Raw genomic sequence first — 18,211 nt, forward strand, 5'->3', positions numbered from 1 at the left:
GACTGGTAAATCGTGTGCCAACACTGCATTGCAAAACTAGGCCATGTATCATCACTAGCTCCTGTCGATATCAAGGTGCTTTGCATTTGGGGAAATCTGCTTTCAGCTCTGTTCTTGCCGCAGTGCAGACAGTAAGAGCTGCACATCAGGTGTGGTCGTATTCCCTCTTTATAGCATATTTCTGGCGGCGGCGAGATCAATATCAGGCTGTCTGTTCATTGTTTACATTACAGATTCAGTCATTCAAATCAAACATTTCGATTTAAGGACACAACCCAAGTCCACTTGTGTAAGTTGAACTGTAGTTTGCTGGAACACCAAGGTGCCTTTGACACAGGGGGAAGGTGGAAGTAGGTAAAAGGGACTTTACCCAGAGCCAGGTTTAAAAAAAGCTCCGTGCCACAGATGGTGACTGACTAATGGTAGTAAACTCGACACTGAGGACGGTGGCCTGCGTATCCTGGATACAGTCATAACAAACGATCATTTAGATCCTCGGGACGTTAGAAGAATCTAAGTCCTGCTTCATTAGAGGCTCCTGCTCATTTTGATCTGTTCTTTATGATCATTTAATGCTCTTCCCTGTTATTTTTGACTGCGTTTTTTTTTTAACTTTGAGATTTCCTCTAATTGTTTTGTGCAAAGGTCTTTTTAAGACTCTCAAGATTAGGATACTGCATTCCCATCACAATAAAAGTCCTTAACAATATTGTCTAATCCATTTAGGAAACCACACCCAAATCTGCAACAGTATTAATGGCAGACTCAGACTGGCAGCCGTGTCTGCTAAACCGCGCGCCACAGACAGCACAGCGTAGGATCGGTTTCAGATTTGGTCTCGTGGTGTTCAGCCGTGACTCACTTTCCTGTCTCCTTTCGCTGTGGTGGTAATAACAGACTGAGGAGGGAGGACGCCCCGCTGGGCAATAACTGAAAAACGAGAAAACATTCTGTTACTAAAGGACACAAAAACAATAAACAATGCACACCCAGCGTGTCCCTACATGCCCTTCACAATACCCAGCCTAACATAAAACACATTAGTGGTAAACCTCAATAGTAGCTGGGTTCATTGACTGTCATACACAGCACAGCATACAGTACAGCGTGTGTCTGCGCTGAGGGAGGGCCTTGGTTCTTATCCTCATCTCTGTCCTCGACTGTTTTTTCTATCTAGGCTGTTGCTGTATTGGCATCATCGTTATTAATGAAAAACGAAGCCACAGCCAATCAGATGCTTTCCGGATTGTACCGCATTCATTCTTTTTCTGCATTCATAATTCTGTCACTTTCGAAAAGATCCCCAACACCACACAACACCACCTAACCATGTCAGAGCCTCCGCCATGTTTTACAACAGACACTGTTGCACTGCTCTCCTGACGTCTTCAAGACCTGTTGCCACTGATTTTCAGTCTGGTTCTTGAGTAATTTAATCATAATAAAAATAATTTAGAAATAATAATTTGACATATCTCAGCCTTTCCCCACCTTCCTTAAGAATGGCTTCCTGACAGCCACCATTCACTGAGAACATTTCTGATGAGCTTCACTGAATAATAGTTGCATCAATTGAAGTCCAGATGCATCTATTTAACACCTGTCAAAGTGTTGTCTTTGGTATTTTCCATAGATTAATGTAAAGAAATGAGAACTCACTCAGGCTGCTAGTAACAAAGTGCCTAAAGAAACAGTTTAAAACTTTGTTTTAGACACATCACTAGTTAATCCCGTGAGTTACTACTGGTATTATTTTATTGCTTAATCAGAAGTTTTGTTACCAGATTGTACCTTAACCCGCCCCCAATTAAAAGAAATATAACTTCTTCATAAATTAATTAATGGTCATGGCAGTTGGATTCTGTCACATGCGGATTAACGAGGAGCCAGCACCTTTTCAGTTATGTGAAGTATTTCTTAAAGTTGCGCAAAAACGGAGAGAAAATGAGCCTCCTGTGTCGGGGATATTTACGAGGCACAGCTGTTATGGATGTGAAGGGAATGTGATGATTTATTACCGGGGGTAATGTGCGCTCTGCCCTCCTGTGAACAGTCACTGCGAGACAATGCACAGAACCGTCTGTCACCGAATGCAAGTTTCGCGCCTTCCCAGAAGTCATTCCTGTTTCTGCTTTGCATTTATGGGGCTGTCGGGGGTGTATGTTATGCAATCTTGTGAAAGGTACAGTTATCACGCGTGTTAAAATAAGGACGCGGTGTGCAGTGTCTCTCCGCGGCGCGTCTCAATGGCACAAGTCGTCTGACGGATCGGAGGAGGATGGAGCAGCCGGCAGCTCGCCACTTCTTCTCGCTAAACAAAACGAGTGGGTTGGGCTTGTGACAAAGAGTCTGCAATCTGACTCGACCCTGTTTTTTCTCCTCCATGTGGCTCTCATAGAGTACAGAGCGAAGTTTGGAGGGCTGGTACTACACACGCGAGAAACCCACGAGTGAGGGGGGCGTTTTCGAGAAAGTCCAGCGCGCTCCGCGTTTACGCGCGGCACAAACAAACCGGGATGGCCGAAGTGGACGATACGGCGCAGGCTGCCCGGCCGTCCTGGTACGGCGGGCTGGAGCGGGGATTTCTTTATCGACGGACTAATTACATCCATGAAATGAACTGCAGCGAAGTGGGGTCTCATCTGTACAGCCGAATGTGTTGCGCAGGTAGGTCCGATCACTGCGCCGCTCTATCCATCGCTCAGTGACTGTAATAGGAGGAGGCTCTGCCTGGGAGGGGCTGCTGGGGTGCTGATGGTGGTAATGTTAACCTTTTCCGTTCCTCCACCCATGATACAGCAAGCCCTGAGGGCCAAAACAGTGGACGTCCAGAACTAGATGATTGAAATTAGAGATGCTTAAAACTATTTTTAATTATTTCGTTTTTATTGTGATTTATTTCCCACATTTAGAAAACAAACCTCAGCCTGAGATAATCAGCTTTAAAGTCTTCATTCAGGCACCACAAAATCGATGTGGCACAACAGATAAACACTGGCTTGTGCCATGGTCAATACCATCCTGTTTGCTGCTGTGTACAGGCAACACTGCTTATATCTGCGTCCCTATTCAAATTCAGTAAATATATCAATGGTATTTTAGACCAAAACTTGGAGAATGTTGTTTATTAGTAACATCAGTGATGAAAGTCTGATAATTAATTACTTTCCCACTGAGCAGATGATAAACTGTAAATCAGTTCGTCAACAGAAAGTTAATTTTGGATAATAAATCGTTTATTTAAAGCATTTTTAGGTAAAAATAACTAAAAACCCTGTCAGCTTCCAGCTTCTTAAATCTTTAATTTTTAAGCCCTTTAAATGTCTCACGTTTGGCTCTTTTCAAATGTCTGCACTGGGCAGAGGTCTGTTATCTGAGAAAAGTTGATTTTACGATAACGAGGTTACTTCATGTCCTTGTATGCAGCTTCTTGACGCGATCATTTGTCTTGACGTTTGAATATAAAAGCGACTGAGTGACTCAGTACACAGTTAATTTGTCACTCTCCGGCTCACCCTGAATATTCTACAGGAATGGAAACTGTACTTGGTGTTTGTGTTTACCCTCTGATAACGCCCTGTGAATGTGTCATGTGTTTTGTGGACTTTGGCATTTTCAGTTCTCAGCAGAAATCCACTTTCCCCCTGCACTCGGGTGTTTCCCCAGATGTTCTGGGCCAAAATAGTGTTCTGATGGACTCTCAGCTTCTGTGTGTTTTTACTATGTTGTCACGGCAACCATGTACACAACACACTTTTCCCCACACACAAAAATCATTTGCCCACTGACATATGTAAACACTGCAGGGCCCCAAGTGACCTTGAGCTTTCTTAGCAGTAGTCTCAGGTCTCTTTAGGAGCACGCAGGGATGATTGGAGCTACTAGTTGTTGTGACATTAAAATGGATTATGGCTTTAAATATTCAGCTTCCCATGTTTTGTGCTGTAGCCTTTCAACCAGAAGGGGGAGACAAACTGTGCTGAGCAGCATTATTCACATATGAAGATCATAAATCCAACAATTATCCAGTTCTCATCTGTTCGTAACCACAAGATTGTAAACACCATGTGTGGCTGATTACGCATGTTTTTGTGCACAAAGTGCTTGCAAGTGATGCTGATATTGCAAAAGTGATGCTGAAACATAATACGAGCAAGTTTAAATGCAGCTCTAAATTGCAGTGGTGGTCAGGACATATTCCTGTGTCGCCTTTGGGGCTATTAAGTTATTTTTCCAGCTGTGTTTGCTTTTTAAAAGGAATTCATTCCGTTCAGGTATAATAGCAGACACTACCCGGTCGTCTTCTCTGACATGTGCATGTTTTCGTGCACTTGTCATTGTCAGCTCCGGGTTGGATCTGCCCCACCATGCCCTGGGGCTTTGGCAGAGTTTCTTCGCAAGTCATCCAGCATTCATACCATCGTGAACCCTAACAGGACCTGCGAACCAGATGATACAAGGTGTTGATTAACATTCCTGTCCTCAGTGGGACTGACATCGCGTGCTGTCTCTTGCAAAAAACACGAATAGGGGTGTGTTTTTTATTTTATTTTTAAAATTCTTTTAGGAGAGAGGCGGCTCCCCCTGTCTGTGAGGAGGGTCGGCTCGCCCTCAGCAGGAATTTACAGACTTAAAACTTAAAACCTTAAAACTCCTATCAGCTCTCACGGCTCAGGATTATCGCTGTGTGTTATCAAGGACAGGGAAAGGAGGAATATCCACACAATGCTGCACTGTGTGCACCAGAGCGTCTTTTAGATACTGGATAAGACAACTGTTTTGCAGTCTTAGAATTGAGGTGCAAAAAAGCGCTTATATCTCTTTGCCACCTTTAAAGCATTTTAGCAAACTGAGCTTTAAATGAATAAATCTAGTTAATTCAATGCCGAGTTTGATTACACCAGGATTTGTTCAAAGAAGCACAAATTTAGCTTCCAGTGCTTTCATTCGTCTTAAAAAAAATACAGTTTAGCAAGTTTGGAAACTGGAAGTGAATACTTGTGGTTTTCAGTTCTTAAGCCTGCAGACAAATACTCTTTGCATTTGAAATTGAAAACTATAATCCACAGATTTTAGATTTTAGTGTGTTGATCAAAAGCCTTTTTGCACAAATTATGTTTAGCTAATTTTAGCGTTTCTGCCTAGAGTCTTTGCTTTTGTTTGTAGCCCGTTGGCGTTCAGGGTCTGTTTAAAGTCTGAAGGTGCAGTCAAGGAAGCTTTCATGCCTCAGGTCCCAACAAGTCACCTCCCTTTATAGGCATCCAAAAAAATTCCTTTTCTTTACAGTGTTATGTCGGTAACTGCACGTAAAATTGGTGTTTTGCAGGGTGAAAGGTGTTGAAGGTATTTTAGTGTGGAGGTGCTATTTGTGATCACCTGGAACCAAATGGAAAAACAAATTCTGCACCCAGTTTTTCAGGGATGTTTGACAGAAGTTATTTGCATGAAGAAGATGCAAATGATTGTTGTCATGTGCACACACTGTTCAGTCTATCCATGCGGAACCACAATAGCTGCTTTGTGTCTCGGATAATTTTCTACTGTCTGCTGCTTGTCCACCCCCTCCATCCCACACCCTCTTTTTTGGTTTGTGGTATTGAACTGGCACGACAGGGTATTGGAGGTCCATCCAAGGGAAAATAGTCTAAATCAAATGCTTCAAATAAAACTGAAGTCCTGCAGTTTGTTCTCATTATTCTTTCTGGTGCTGAATTGTATCCCGAAGACGGCTCCCTCGGTGCCTTTTATTCCTTAATTATCTCCTGATGGTGGAAGAGCTTTCATGCTCGAGGTTTTCTTGTGATTGTACTGTTTGGGGAAATGGCTGAGGACGTTCTTTCTGATGCCTCCTGGCTTCGGCTGTGTGCTCGGGACAAGTTTTTCCATTGATGCTTTGTGGCGTTGTGGTATGTCCCGCCACTCTGCCTCTGACCACACGCTGGTTGGTCAGAGGCACCGCTAGCTTGAGCAGTGGAGTTCAGTTGGGGTTAACAAGCTTCAGTGGTCCGTTTCTGTACAGCTTAGTCTAAATGAGGGAATGTCTCCTGTTCTGGATTAGTGATCTGTGGGGTCTTTGTGAAAATGAATCTTTGAAAATGAATCTTAGTGCAATAGTTAGCTGTAGCTACAAGATGAGTGGGATTCTAAACTGTTTTTTTTTTTTTTTTTTTTAAATCCTCAAATTAAACAGAAAATAAAATTAAAAGTGCAAGGAATAATGTAAATTGAGGTCTGAGCTCTGGTTTGGGTGGGTGCTGTGTGAGGGTTTTTTCATGGGTGGGGTCTGGGTGTAGATAACAGGGCTGAACCAGGAGGAGAATCTTCCCCGCAGACCTCTCTGTGGTGAATGTCTGTGACATTGCTGCCTGCAGGCAGGCATTTTGCAAGAGGTGGTGAAAAAAATGTGGCGTTGAATGTCAGACAGCAAATGGAGATAGGGAGAAGAAAGGGAGCAAGTTCAGGAACTGAATCGGTGGCTTGAACACTCCCACTTAACTCCAGGAGCCCTCAGTGAGAAGCAGTGTTTCAGGCAATAAGAAAAAGTAGAAGTACACAACATCATCGCCTCTGAACCTGCAGAGGCTTCCGTGTGGTTTTGATAGCTGGCAGCATGGCGATGGAGCAGAGATTCAGAGCCTACTCCTCTGATAGCATGGGTAGTGATGGGGTGTTCGTAGAGGAGTCCTACTACCAGGGGGTGCTCAGGGCCATGGACCACAGAAAAGGTAGAGTTTATTCCAGCAGTGCTGCATTTTTCAGTTTTGTGTTTTTCTGCAGTTGCATTCTTTGGTTTGAAAATGGTTCAGTCTGTATGTTAGCTCTTGGCTTGGCTTTGTTGTTTCGTGTATTACGTAAAAGTCCAAAAGTTGTGTCTGGATGTCTGAATTTGCAAAGAGTCAAGTCCGGAGCCTCTCTTTTAACAGATGGGCCACACCCCTTTTTGTGTCACATCTTTTCCTTTTTTATTTTTACTGGTGAACGTTCCTGTCAGACAGAAGAAATCTGTTTTGCTTTAATGTGAAATCCTAATTTGAGGTTTTGCAGCACAGATAAAATGTAGCCTGTTAAAAAGACGTTTGAAGTGACAGAGCCACTGAAATTCTTTAGAAGAAAGAGAGCACCCTATTTTGAGCATTGCAACAAGTCCGTGTAATAACATTCAACATCCCAGTTGCAGGATTTGGCAATGTGACTCTTCCATGCACACTGTTTTTCAGGTGATCTGATATCTTGCACCTTTTTTTTTTTTTTTTTTTGTCACAGGGTGAAAATATAAATCTGGGCTAAATCTGCAGCCTCAGGCTACAAAACTCAGCCAAGAAAATGCATTATTACTCAGAGAGATCAGTAGATCTTGTGTTTCAGTGTGATGTATTCAGCCTGGTTATTTTAGGAATTTTTAGTGCTCCTTTCAGCCGACCTGAGAAACAGAAGTATCCCAAGCTGCTACATTTCATTTGTGCAGAAACGCATCTTTTATGTTTCGTAACACGTGTCCAACGTGTTTGCAAAGCCATATATGAAAAGCCCGAAATCAAAACCAGTGAAAAAGCAGAACTCATCTGTCTGCTTTTGAGGTTTATTTCACTTCTCTGTTGAGACCGCCTCGTGCGTGAGTGTGCCTGTGAGTCATGGACATAAAGCCACCGTGATTTGGGCGTTGGTGCCACGGGATGTCCTCTTCTTTGGTTCCCTCTTCATCTGATCACTTCTGTTAGCTTTGATCACAGAGCAGATAATACTATCAACTTCTTTACAGCATGTCACTGATGAGAAAAAAAACATTTGAACATTAAACATTTGTTTTGGTGAACTGCTCTGTATTTGACAAGCACCCTCATCGCCAACTGAAGCACTGAAGAGGTGAAGTGTACGTTTGATGGTTATCTCTTCAAGTGGCTGCATAGGTGATAAAATTTAGGAAAAGCATTGCATATTATATGTTTGATACCTACTAGTATATGATAGGCTTGTTGGGAATAATCTGATTACGAAACGACTACAGCATTGCAGGCTGAAACATGTTCCAGCTGAGGTGCTGCTCCAGACGATGACAGAGATAATCTATTCAGTGTTCCCCTGATAAGCAGGGAATTCTTTGTTTTGCTGCAGTAAGTCTTCTGTAATGTGCTGTCCCTATTGGGCATCAGATGTCCATGTCTGAGTCAAAGTCACATGTGACTTTTTGTTCTGTCCCTGGGCAAAACAAATATGTCTCACACTGTTTGTGACTCTGGGATGAAAAAAACAGATAAAAAAGATTTGAAAGAGTTTTGCTGGAGGTTTTAATCTGAATCATGGCCATAAAGGCGGTTTAGGCTCAATAAACACAAATTCTATTTTGTTTCAGCCATCATGTATCCAGGCCTATGGGTTAGATCAGCAGTCCCCAACCTTTTTTGTGCCACAGACCGGCTTTAAAGGTGTCGTGGATAAATACAACAAAATAAAATCATACGACCAAGACAAAAACTGTGGTGTTTTGTAAACATAATAATAAACGTGAATTCACTGTGTAATTGTGTAACTTTATTAGCAACGTCCTCCTGAAAAGTGGCAACAACATTGAGAGTAACATGCTCTCTGGTCACTATGGTAACGCGTAAATATTTCTTTCAAAATAAGACGCACAACTACCGAGTTAACAATAAAACCTCTGAAAACCACGAATTTCACCCCTGAGCCTCAAGACTCGCGGCCCGGTACCAAACGACTCACTGACCGGTACCGGTCCGTGGCCCGGGGGTTGGGGACCGCTGGGTTAGATGGCTGTATGTAGATGGTGGGCAATGCTTGGGCTTCTGTGCAAAAGTCACAGCCCAGAAAGTTTGGGAATCATTGTTTCAGACTTCTCAAGCTTGATATGGATGTAGTTCCCGTGTCTGTGAGTTATTCAAGGAAACTAGCCTTTGATGAGTATGATATTTAAAGTGCTTATCTGCCATTAAGCTAGCATGCAAAAAAGAATGACTCCTCCTGTCTGCTGGCAGGTTAGACAGTCGGAAAGTAGTTTGTTTTGGAAAAGCCAAATACGAGATTTCTTTTTGGGGGTTTTTAATAATTAAAAATAACATTGTGCTTATGGTTTGTTTCCCTTAAGTCTGGACCACTGAGTTTGTAATACACGATTAGTGATTGCTGTTAAAAATGCAAAATCTCTTAAATTAACACCATAAATTAAACAGAGTGTATATTTGCTGTGTTTCCACAGATGAACGGGACAGAGTTCAGAAAAAGACCTTCACAAAATGGGTCAACAAGCACCTTGTGAAGGTAAGTTCTGCTTCAAACAACCCTCACCCATGAAAATACATACATTTCACTGCAGATAGATTAAAAATCTCCAAAAACCTATTAAAATGTTAACTTTACGTCATGTGGAGTTTATAACTCAACTGTAATTCTCCATGGTAGGTAAAAAGGTCTCCTGCTGTCCTCAAATAACACCAAAAAGCTGGACTTTCTTTCATATCCCATCTGGTTATAATAACTTAAATTACACAAAAACGTTTTCTTAGGAGATGCGGCGCTATCTGATCTCACTGCTGGGAAACATTACCTGAAGATAAAACTGGAAGAGAATCTGAAACTAAATCAGATTTAGATTCTCCACACCTCCTTTTAAAAGCTTTGGAAAAGGTGAACAACAGATACAATAGCAACCGCGCTCTTTCCGTTAACTGTATGCATGTGAGGGGGTGAGTCACACGCACCTGGCCTCACTTTAGCTTGGCGCTCGGGAAGAGCGGTATCATTGCCTGGGCTCGGTCAGGTTACGCATCTGGAATCCAGATGGTCGGGGCGGCTCATCAGGACTGTGCAGGGGAACAGGAAACTCCAGGACTCTACGTTGAGTTAGTATTTGATTCAGTGTGAGGCGATCAGTGTTAAATACGTCTGAAACAACACTCAACAAATGTTCTGACCCTTACCCTTAAAAGGAAATGCTTCTAACTAGGTGAGGAGCAAAGTCCTGTTACAGTAAGAAATATTTTTGGTAGCTATCACTTAGCAGATTATCCCGACTAAAACAGCTTTCATAATAGCAATAATTAAACTGATTTATTAAGCATAACACCAAGATAATAACTGGTTTAAGCTTCTTAAATCTGATTTGCTGCTCATAAATTTTACAGTCAACATAAATTTAACATATCTTAGTTTTGCACCGATGGTCTGACAGTTCTGGGAACTTGTGGTTCTCTGTGTAATTCAGAGGATAATCAAGTGATTAGCAAGATATAGGAGCCCTGAGTTTCAGTTCACTTCAATTTAGATTTAGCCAAATCACAACAACGTCTCTAGGCGTTTTATGCTGGAAAGTAATGGAGAAAACCTTTATAATAAGACAAGGCCCCTATGAGCAGCACTAAGTGATGTGGGAAGGAAAAAACAGTGCAGAGCCAGGTTCTGGGAGGAGCAGCCATCTGCTGTGACGGAAAAGAAAAAGGAGAGCTTAGAAAGATACGAAAAAACACACACTGAAAGTGAGAGAAGACACAGTCTAATGCGAGGCAGCAGTGGTAGATAAAAACCTTGACAGAAATGCTCAGTGCATCATGGGAAGTCCACTTGCAGCCTAAGCCTAGAGCAGCATCAATAAGGGATGGCTCAGGGTCACCTGATCCATCCTTAACCACAAACTCCAAAATGAAAGTTTTTTAAAATGTGGAGGGAGTCTGTCTCAGTAAAATGTAAGAACATTTTGAACTAATGAGCTACTGGTTCATGATTTTTATGTAGTAATTAGAAATCAGAATAATTTAAAATGTATTTTTGCTGCCTTAAAACGTAATGATTACTTGTAATGAAATGATTTCATGGGTGCCTTTAGTTCGTTAGGTTTTGGACGGTCGCTCGGAATAAACTAAGGAAAGTCCAAATCGAATTTTCACATCTATGACATAAGACAGGAAATGTTTACATTTGAGTCATTTTATGAGTCACTGTGTTACTCATAAGTGGAGAAGGCAGGGATTTCTTAAAAGAATCCTTTAAAAAAACAAAAAACTTGTCATATGTCATGTTGCTATGACAACAGGAAACTAATAAAGAAATAAAACGCTAACTTTGTATGTTGGAATCTCAGGTTTCTAGTATTAGCAGGTGTTATATTTCTATAAGCAGATTTGTTCTGTCTCATAATTATTTTTTAAATAGTTGATGTATAAACGTGGCCAAAGATTTAAATAATGAAGTCAGCGTGAGTCAAAAGCTCAGACCCAAGACTGCTGTAAACACTCAGCTTTAAGCATTTTTCTGCTCTTTGCTCCTTTTGATGTTAATAAGAGCTCCTATCCTTATATGATCATCCGTGTGCCTGAGGCCCCGCCCACCTGAGGCTCACACCTTCTGTTTGCAAAGAGCAGCCTAACAGAAGAAAGTTGCTTTTGATCAGGTTATATTAAACAAGTTATTTTTAATATTTAATTTAAAATTGAACCATCGATTAGGGAAAGAAAAAAAAAACTGTCCTATCTGGGCGGTGTCAGCTGGACCTTGTTGCGTCTCTACAACACTTTCATGTTGATGAATCCTTGTTTTAACACGGGAAGTGAAACGTGTTAAAGAATGTCTGCTGACGTCCATGTGTATCCTGTGATACCGGGCTCCGTCCGAGATGACTCCCAGGCTTTGTCCATAGTCACTGTTTATTTCTCGGGTAATCCCTCTGATTTAGGTCCAAAAGACTTCAGGCAGTCTGGCCCTCGAGTCACTTTGGACTCATTGTCACAACAGAGTCATGAGATTAAACTATGAGGCCTGTAAGTCTCACGGTCAGCTGTCTGATAAATGCCATCTACTGTAGCTTGTTTTACACTTCACTTCAGATTGTGAGGAATGAAAAACAGATGCTGTTCTGTGTTTTATAAATCTTTTTTAGCTGGGTCAATCCCACTGAAACCAGTGCAGATCATAGAGAACTAAAGTACATTTATATACATAAAATAATTACAGCGACATGCACATGTTTCTTTAGTTTGAGGCATAGAAGGAATCAAATTAAAGAATTTGAAACGGAAAGCAGCTGACTGTCCTTGTTTATCCATCAAATCACACCATCTGTCTCGCTGTTCCCACTGTCCTTTTAAGTTTTACATCTTCTCACATCAAACTGTTTCTTCTTTCCATCCTTCACCCTGTCCTCCTGTTCTTTCCCACCAGCACTGGAAGGCAGAGGTAGGTGCTGTCTGTGAGCAGAGAGCTGCATGGACAGACACACATTTGTTCCTCCCTGCATGTTTGTGTTGACATTTTTACCCTCCCTTGCCCTCTCTCCCTTTCATCCACCCTCTTTTACTGCTAACCTCTGATCTTTCCCCTCGCTGACTTCAGCTCTTTTCTGTCTACTTTTGGAGCATTTTCTGCAGTGCAGCATGTGTCTGCATGTTCTTTGGCTACAACAGCTCAAAAGTGTAACTACAAATAATAGTAAGGAGCACCCCTTTTATTACTGTGGCAGGTAATAAAAGGGGTGAAATCCTTAAAAAGCCAGAGCAAATTGCTGCTGCAGAAGGCAGAGAGTAAAAGCAGTCCCCCATTGTTGTGTGTTCACGTTTTTCTTTTTATCTTAATTTGTTTGTAGATGAGATTTATGAGTTACAAAGTTACATTTTGTTTTCCGTTGTCAACTGTGAGGAACTCTCAGCAACTGTTTGTGTCGTGTGCAGTGATTCAGCACTGGTGCTGACATCATGGGAGTCTGAGTTAAAAAATAATGTCCCTGTATGCATCAATACTGATAAAACTGGTTTCTTCCCTTTCTTTCCAGGCCCAGCGACACATCACTGACCTGTACGAGGACCTCAGAGATGGACACAACCTCATCTCCCTGTTGGAGGTGCTCTCTGGAGAGACTCTGGTAAGCTTTTGGTGGTATTTCACTTCCGATATTAGAATTTGTGCTTCTTCTGTAACCCCCTTGTCTTGTCTAGGCATTTCTTATCATCCCAGCTCTACTGCCCTACTCAGTGTATTTGCTGTAATCTTTGTTCTACTGTCCAGTCTACTCATTGTTAATTCAACCGCTTTAAATGTTTATAAGGCAGATATTACTCTGGATTTCTTCTTTCCACTTCTGCATGTGTTGACTTTAATTCTTTAGAGATTTTTGGACATTTCAGTACATGCTGAGGCTGTGCACACTCTTTTACTTTACTTAGCTTAGCACTAGTCTTTTTGGGAGCACACCTTCTGGTGATGTAACCTTAAAACACTAATTTCATTCTTTGCTTCCATCGTTTAACCTCTCTGCACTGACTTGTTTGATCCCTGGTTTTTCCTTTGTCTAATTCCTGTTTGCTGACCTTTGCCCTGACCTTTCCCCCTTTGCCTCTGCCTTCCTCTCTTGCGATGCTCTTGCTGTGGTAGCCGAGGGAACGTGACGTTGTGAGGAACGTGCGGTTGGTGAGTGGCGCCTGGACTGTGGCTGGCCGCCTCCGCGGGCGTAGCATGTGTCACCACCCCAGGTGGCTGCTGGGTCGTGCATGATGATGGTCACACTCCCTGTGTATTGTCCCTTTCTGTGTCAACATTGTCCTCTTTCATTTTGTCAGTGAGTTGGCAGGTTCAGGAGCCATGATAGGAAACATGTGGTTAAATTGGTGGCTTTATTCAGAATATTTGTAGTAATTATTTTAGCGTTTTCGTAAGTAAACATTAAAGTTAGCCTTCTTTAAGAATAGAAAAGAATAACCTAGAAAAATATACTGTTTTCGTTCTTAATGTAGCTTTATGTCCTTACCTCGTTAAAGGGCTGTATCATAAAAAGTGCAAAGACTCCACCCATAAAAATTAAGAAACATGCCTGATTTAATTTGTCAAGTCTCCCCTTCAAGATCTTCTCCTGGTGCACCTCTGGATCACTTCCAGCATGGATGCCACTTTTAGATCACTTCACCATGGAAACCACATTATGACTGCTCGTATTTGTGCATCAGCAGTTTCCCCAAAGACCTCATTGTGTCAGTATGTTTAGACTTTTCATGCCATGTCTGGTCTCAGATCCAAAGACACAAAGCAAGTTTTCAGGAAAATAATGCACGATTTCCAAGTATGAACATTGTGGATTATGAAAGAAGCTCAGCTTTTCTTTTAAGTTTTCCACTGGGCTCTGCACCACAAGTTCTTCTGCTGTCAGACGTTTGACCTTAAAATCCAAAGATGTCCAAATAACCTGAACTGTGATTGAACTGATCTGTGTTCAGACTTATTGGAGTCTGCTATAACTCTTAAAAAATAACTGTTAACATAATTCGTAAAGGGCATGATTTGTTCCTATGTAATAAAAAAAAAACATGTTAAGTTGTTGTTTTTTATGGTTGGAGTTTCGCAACTTTATGATTGTGCCTTGTAGATCTGAGAAAGCTGTACATCACAGATTACAGAAGTGTACAAAACCAAACTTTTCATTTAGAGAATGAAAGTATTTGACAAAAATGGTTTGTGGTCTGGGTTGGATTTTACAGCACAATTATATCAATGGAAAATGGCTGAATATACCAGCAGCAGTCATTGCATGTGCTTGTGCAATGAGGATTGATTTTGAAAACATTGCTAGACATTCCTGTTATATAAAGGTTGATTGACTTGGGAGATTTCCAGGATAGAGAGTATGAATTTCTATCTTCTGTTATAATACTTATTTGTAGTTGATTGTCCTTGTCCTTTTAATAACTGTTTATTATCATCAGTTTCAAATGGTGGTTTCTTACACTGTAGTGAAATCAAAGTCACTACAACCTAATTCTGCAGCTTAGAACTTGGAGCACGAGTGCATGTCAGGATCGCCACTCCTATAATTTCTAAGGCTTAAGAGTTCTTGAACCTTATGGAATCTGCTTGATTGGATTGCACTGCAGATAAAAACAGAAAAGCAACATTTATCAGTCATCAGTTGACTCGGGGCAAAGTGTAATAATCCGTTATCCAGGGAGCAGTGTTTGAAAGGTCGTGGAAAAAAAAAAGAAGAGTTGTGACTGATGATTGGGAGAATCACTGAGAATGTTTATCATTCATTATCATGCTTTCACCTGCAGACATCTTGGCTGGATCTCTGATGCACTTCAGGGTCTTGTAGGGTCAGCTCTGAACGCTTTGATCACAAACACGCAGAATTTGAATCACACTTCAAATTTGCTTTCTTTTAAATTTAAGTTTTCGAGTCCATGACTGTGAAAATATGTACAGTAGAGAATGGATCTTTGTGTTACTGGAGCCTGAAACACCTGTTCCTCGGTCATGGGGCTTTGCTGTTTGCTGACCTAAAGTGCTCCCTTCACTTCATGTTTGGTCTCATCTGGTCTCTTACAGCCTCGGGAGAAAGGCCGTATGCGCTTCCACAAGCTGCAGAATGTCCAGATCGCCCTGGACTTTCTCAAACACAGACAGGTAGTTAAGAAAAACAACAGTTTCATATTATGTTTTATTTTACTTAGTATTCAGCGCAGTAAAAATATTTTTATCCACACCCTTTCAGGTCAAACTGGTCAACATCAGGAATGATGACATTGCAGATGGAAACCCCAAGCTGACCCTTGGCTTGATATGGACCATCATCCTTCACTTCCAGGTAATGTAGGACACTCATAAGTCATTTTGCTCTAAATTACTGTATGGCAGTAAAGCTAATCTAGAAGCAATTGGCAGTCACTATGATAATGCTTCTGGGCTATCTCACGTTAACAAACCAACCTTTACTCAATGAATGTAGAGAGAACTGCAGTTTTTACTGTATATGGAACACAAGTGACACCTATAGAATCACAGGCCAAATCTAATTAGAAAACATAAATTAGATAAATGGGTAAAGGTAATTATTATCCCAAAATTAAGTTTTTTTTTGTTCCTCATTAAAACTTTATTTACAAACCACAGCTCTGACTCATTCCACAGCAGCTCTGAACAAACATGCTACTTCATGCTGAGGCTGCCATGATACCATAAATGCAGTGGTTAAAGGACTTAATGATAATTATTAGCAATGATGTTTTCACTCAAATTCATGAATAATTGCACTTGACTGTTCTTTGGAAAGGTATTAATGATTTATCATTGTCAGCACGACTGTCGACAGCGACCAGCAACTGATTAGCTGTTAGCATGTCTATGCTAGCTAGCTATTATTAATTTGGCTAATAACCACAGACACTTACTATTAGCTTCTCCTATTTCAGTGATGAACTGCACAAAGAAGCCTTCCTGTTATCTAAGGCTATTTTAATATGGCTTGTCTCTGTAACAGCACTCGAACACTTTAGTTCAAAACTTTCTCGATTTTTTTTAGCACGAGTAGCAAAGCAAAGCAGCAGACAAACCTTATCTGTACTCTTGCATTTGTGCATAAATACAGTTGGGTCGAGTTTCCTGGCTTAGCTGTTATAAAGGAGCTGATTGTTTGTATTGATGGTGTTGCACTGTTCTGTAGCTTTACAGTCAGGATTTTGTAAGTGCCCTGGCTCTGCTCAAACTCCGAGTTCTCAGCATGAACTGACTGATGCCTGATGGGACAGCTGAGTCGTATCTCCTCAGCTATGATGTGTTTTACTTTTAAACTGCACACTTAATAGATCTGATTATTCCACTGGATGAGTAACATACGTTTTATACTTCATTGTAATTATTTTGCTTCTGTTTTTGTGGTAAGGAAATTTAAAGTGCTGTTCCCTTTTTGGGAATCAGTGAAGGCTGATGTTGACACAGCAGTTACAGTAAAGTGAAGTCCACCGGCCAATCGTTTCCAAATGGAGGTTATTAGACGTTTGGCAAAAGATCGATCGTCACATGCCTGTGAATTTCAGGCTTCCCTTCCTATTTCATAACATAAACAGTATAAAATTGCTTATACTGCCTATAGCAACACACGCCACATTGGAAGAATCAGTCGGCAGGCAGATGTCTTCCTCATCTGGGAGAAAAGAGTGGGAGTACTTTCTTTGATGCTGTAATGACTGTGGTGTTGAGATGTGCATGTGGGATCAGTCTCTGTGTCCCTCAGTATGACTCAGTGATTCCCATGGGAAAGCTGGCAGGAGACGTGGAAGCTCAGGCCTTCCTCAGAAGCTTTGCAGTGGGGAAAACAGAAATGGTCACTCACTGCTAATCAGTGCATAAAAGGTTGAATATTCTCTTTGCTGTAAAGTAGTAAAGCAAAAAAAGTCATCTAGCAGACATTATTTCATCAAAACAAATCCAGAATTTTTTTTCAGCACATGCTGTTATTAAAAACAATGGTGAATTTCCTCTGAGCTCCCCAGGTGCAGCTCACAGCTGACTAATGCACACAGGTGATTTGTCTATTAATAAAAAAATAATGGTCCGGCTTCGTGACAGAGAAAGAGGAACGTTTTAAAACGAGAGGCGGCGAGGGTGGAGGTCCGGTTTCCACCCGCTGTCTGAGTCATTTTGTGCCCACGTTGTAGCACAGGGGCTTCCCTCGTCAAGGAAAAATAACATAAGGAAGAAATGCCTTCTTTTTCCATTCTCCACCCTTTCCTGTCAAAAAAATGTAAGTAAAATTATTACTTCTGCTGTGACTCATCTGCCTTCCCCAAAATACTGGAAACGGATTGTGGTGGCGAAGCTGCGCTCGTTCCACTTATACACCATGAAATTTTAGAGCGGTGGAAGTCACTTAACCCTAAAACAACCAAATGATTCTAGCGACTAAAACGACCAAGCGAGGTCCTGCAGGAACGCTTACTTTATGATATCCTGAAATTGTTGTAACGGCATTATGATTTTCAAGCATTTTTATGTAAAAAAAATTACATTGCATTTAAAAACTTGAGGTGTGTCATTCTGACACCAAATATGAATGAACTGGCGACTCCGTAATAATTTTACTTTAATTTGATGTTGATCAAATTGTCATAAATATTTTAAATAATATGTACAGAATAAGTCAAAATATTTAAAAATACAGAAACATCTGAAAAATAGTCAGAACAAGATTCCTAGTTGTAGAATAATTACCAACAATTACAATAAAATCGTTTAAAAAAGCCTACATCTCCATGATGACAAATGAATCCATAAAACTAACATTAGATTGACAAATCCATGGTATGTACATGTTTACTATTGAAAATATCAGAATTGCACATATGATTCCACCTGATCAGTTAAAGCTTAATGCATCACCAGCAACTAAAATATAGTAGACTTATCATACTCTTGAATGTTTTCTGGGTCTTATTGTTGTTAAAAGTCA

General features: G+C 41.0%; 1 protein-coding gene across 1 annotated transcript in view; it reads left to right on the forward strand.

The window, feature by feature from the left end:
• Nucleotides 1-6,317: 6,317 nt before the first annotated feature.
• Nucleotides 6,318-18,211, forward strand: part of pleca (plectin a) — a 38,997-nt gene continuing 27,103 nt past the window's right edge. Inside the window, 5 exon segments of the mRNA XM_040019902.1 lie at nt 6,318-6,725; nt 9,212-9,273; nt 12,773-12,862; nt 15,313-15,390; nt 15,479-15,571. Of these exon segments, the coding sequence (XP_039875836.1) occupies nt 6,611-6,725; nt 9,212-9,273; nt 12,773-12,862; nt 15,313-15,390; nt 15,479-15,571 (438 nt within the window). The 5' untranslated portion in view covers nt 6,318-6,610.

Source organism: Simochromis diagramma, unplaced genomic scaffold (assembly GCF_900408965.1).
Source record: "Simochromis diagramma unplaced genomic scaffold, fSimDia1.1 OVJJ01000753.1, whole genome shotgun sequence".
Classification (NCBI taxonomy): domain Eukaryota; kingdom Metazoa; phylum Chordata; class Actinopteri; order Cichliformes; family Cichlidae; genus Simochromis; species Simochromis diagramma.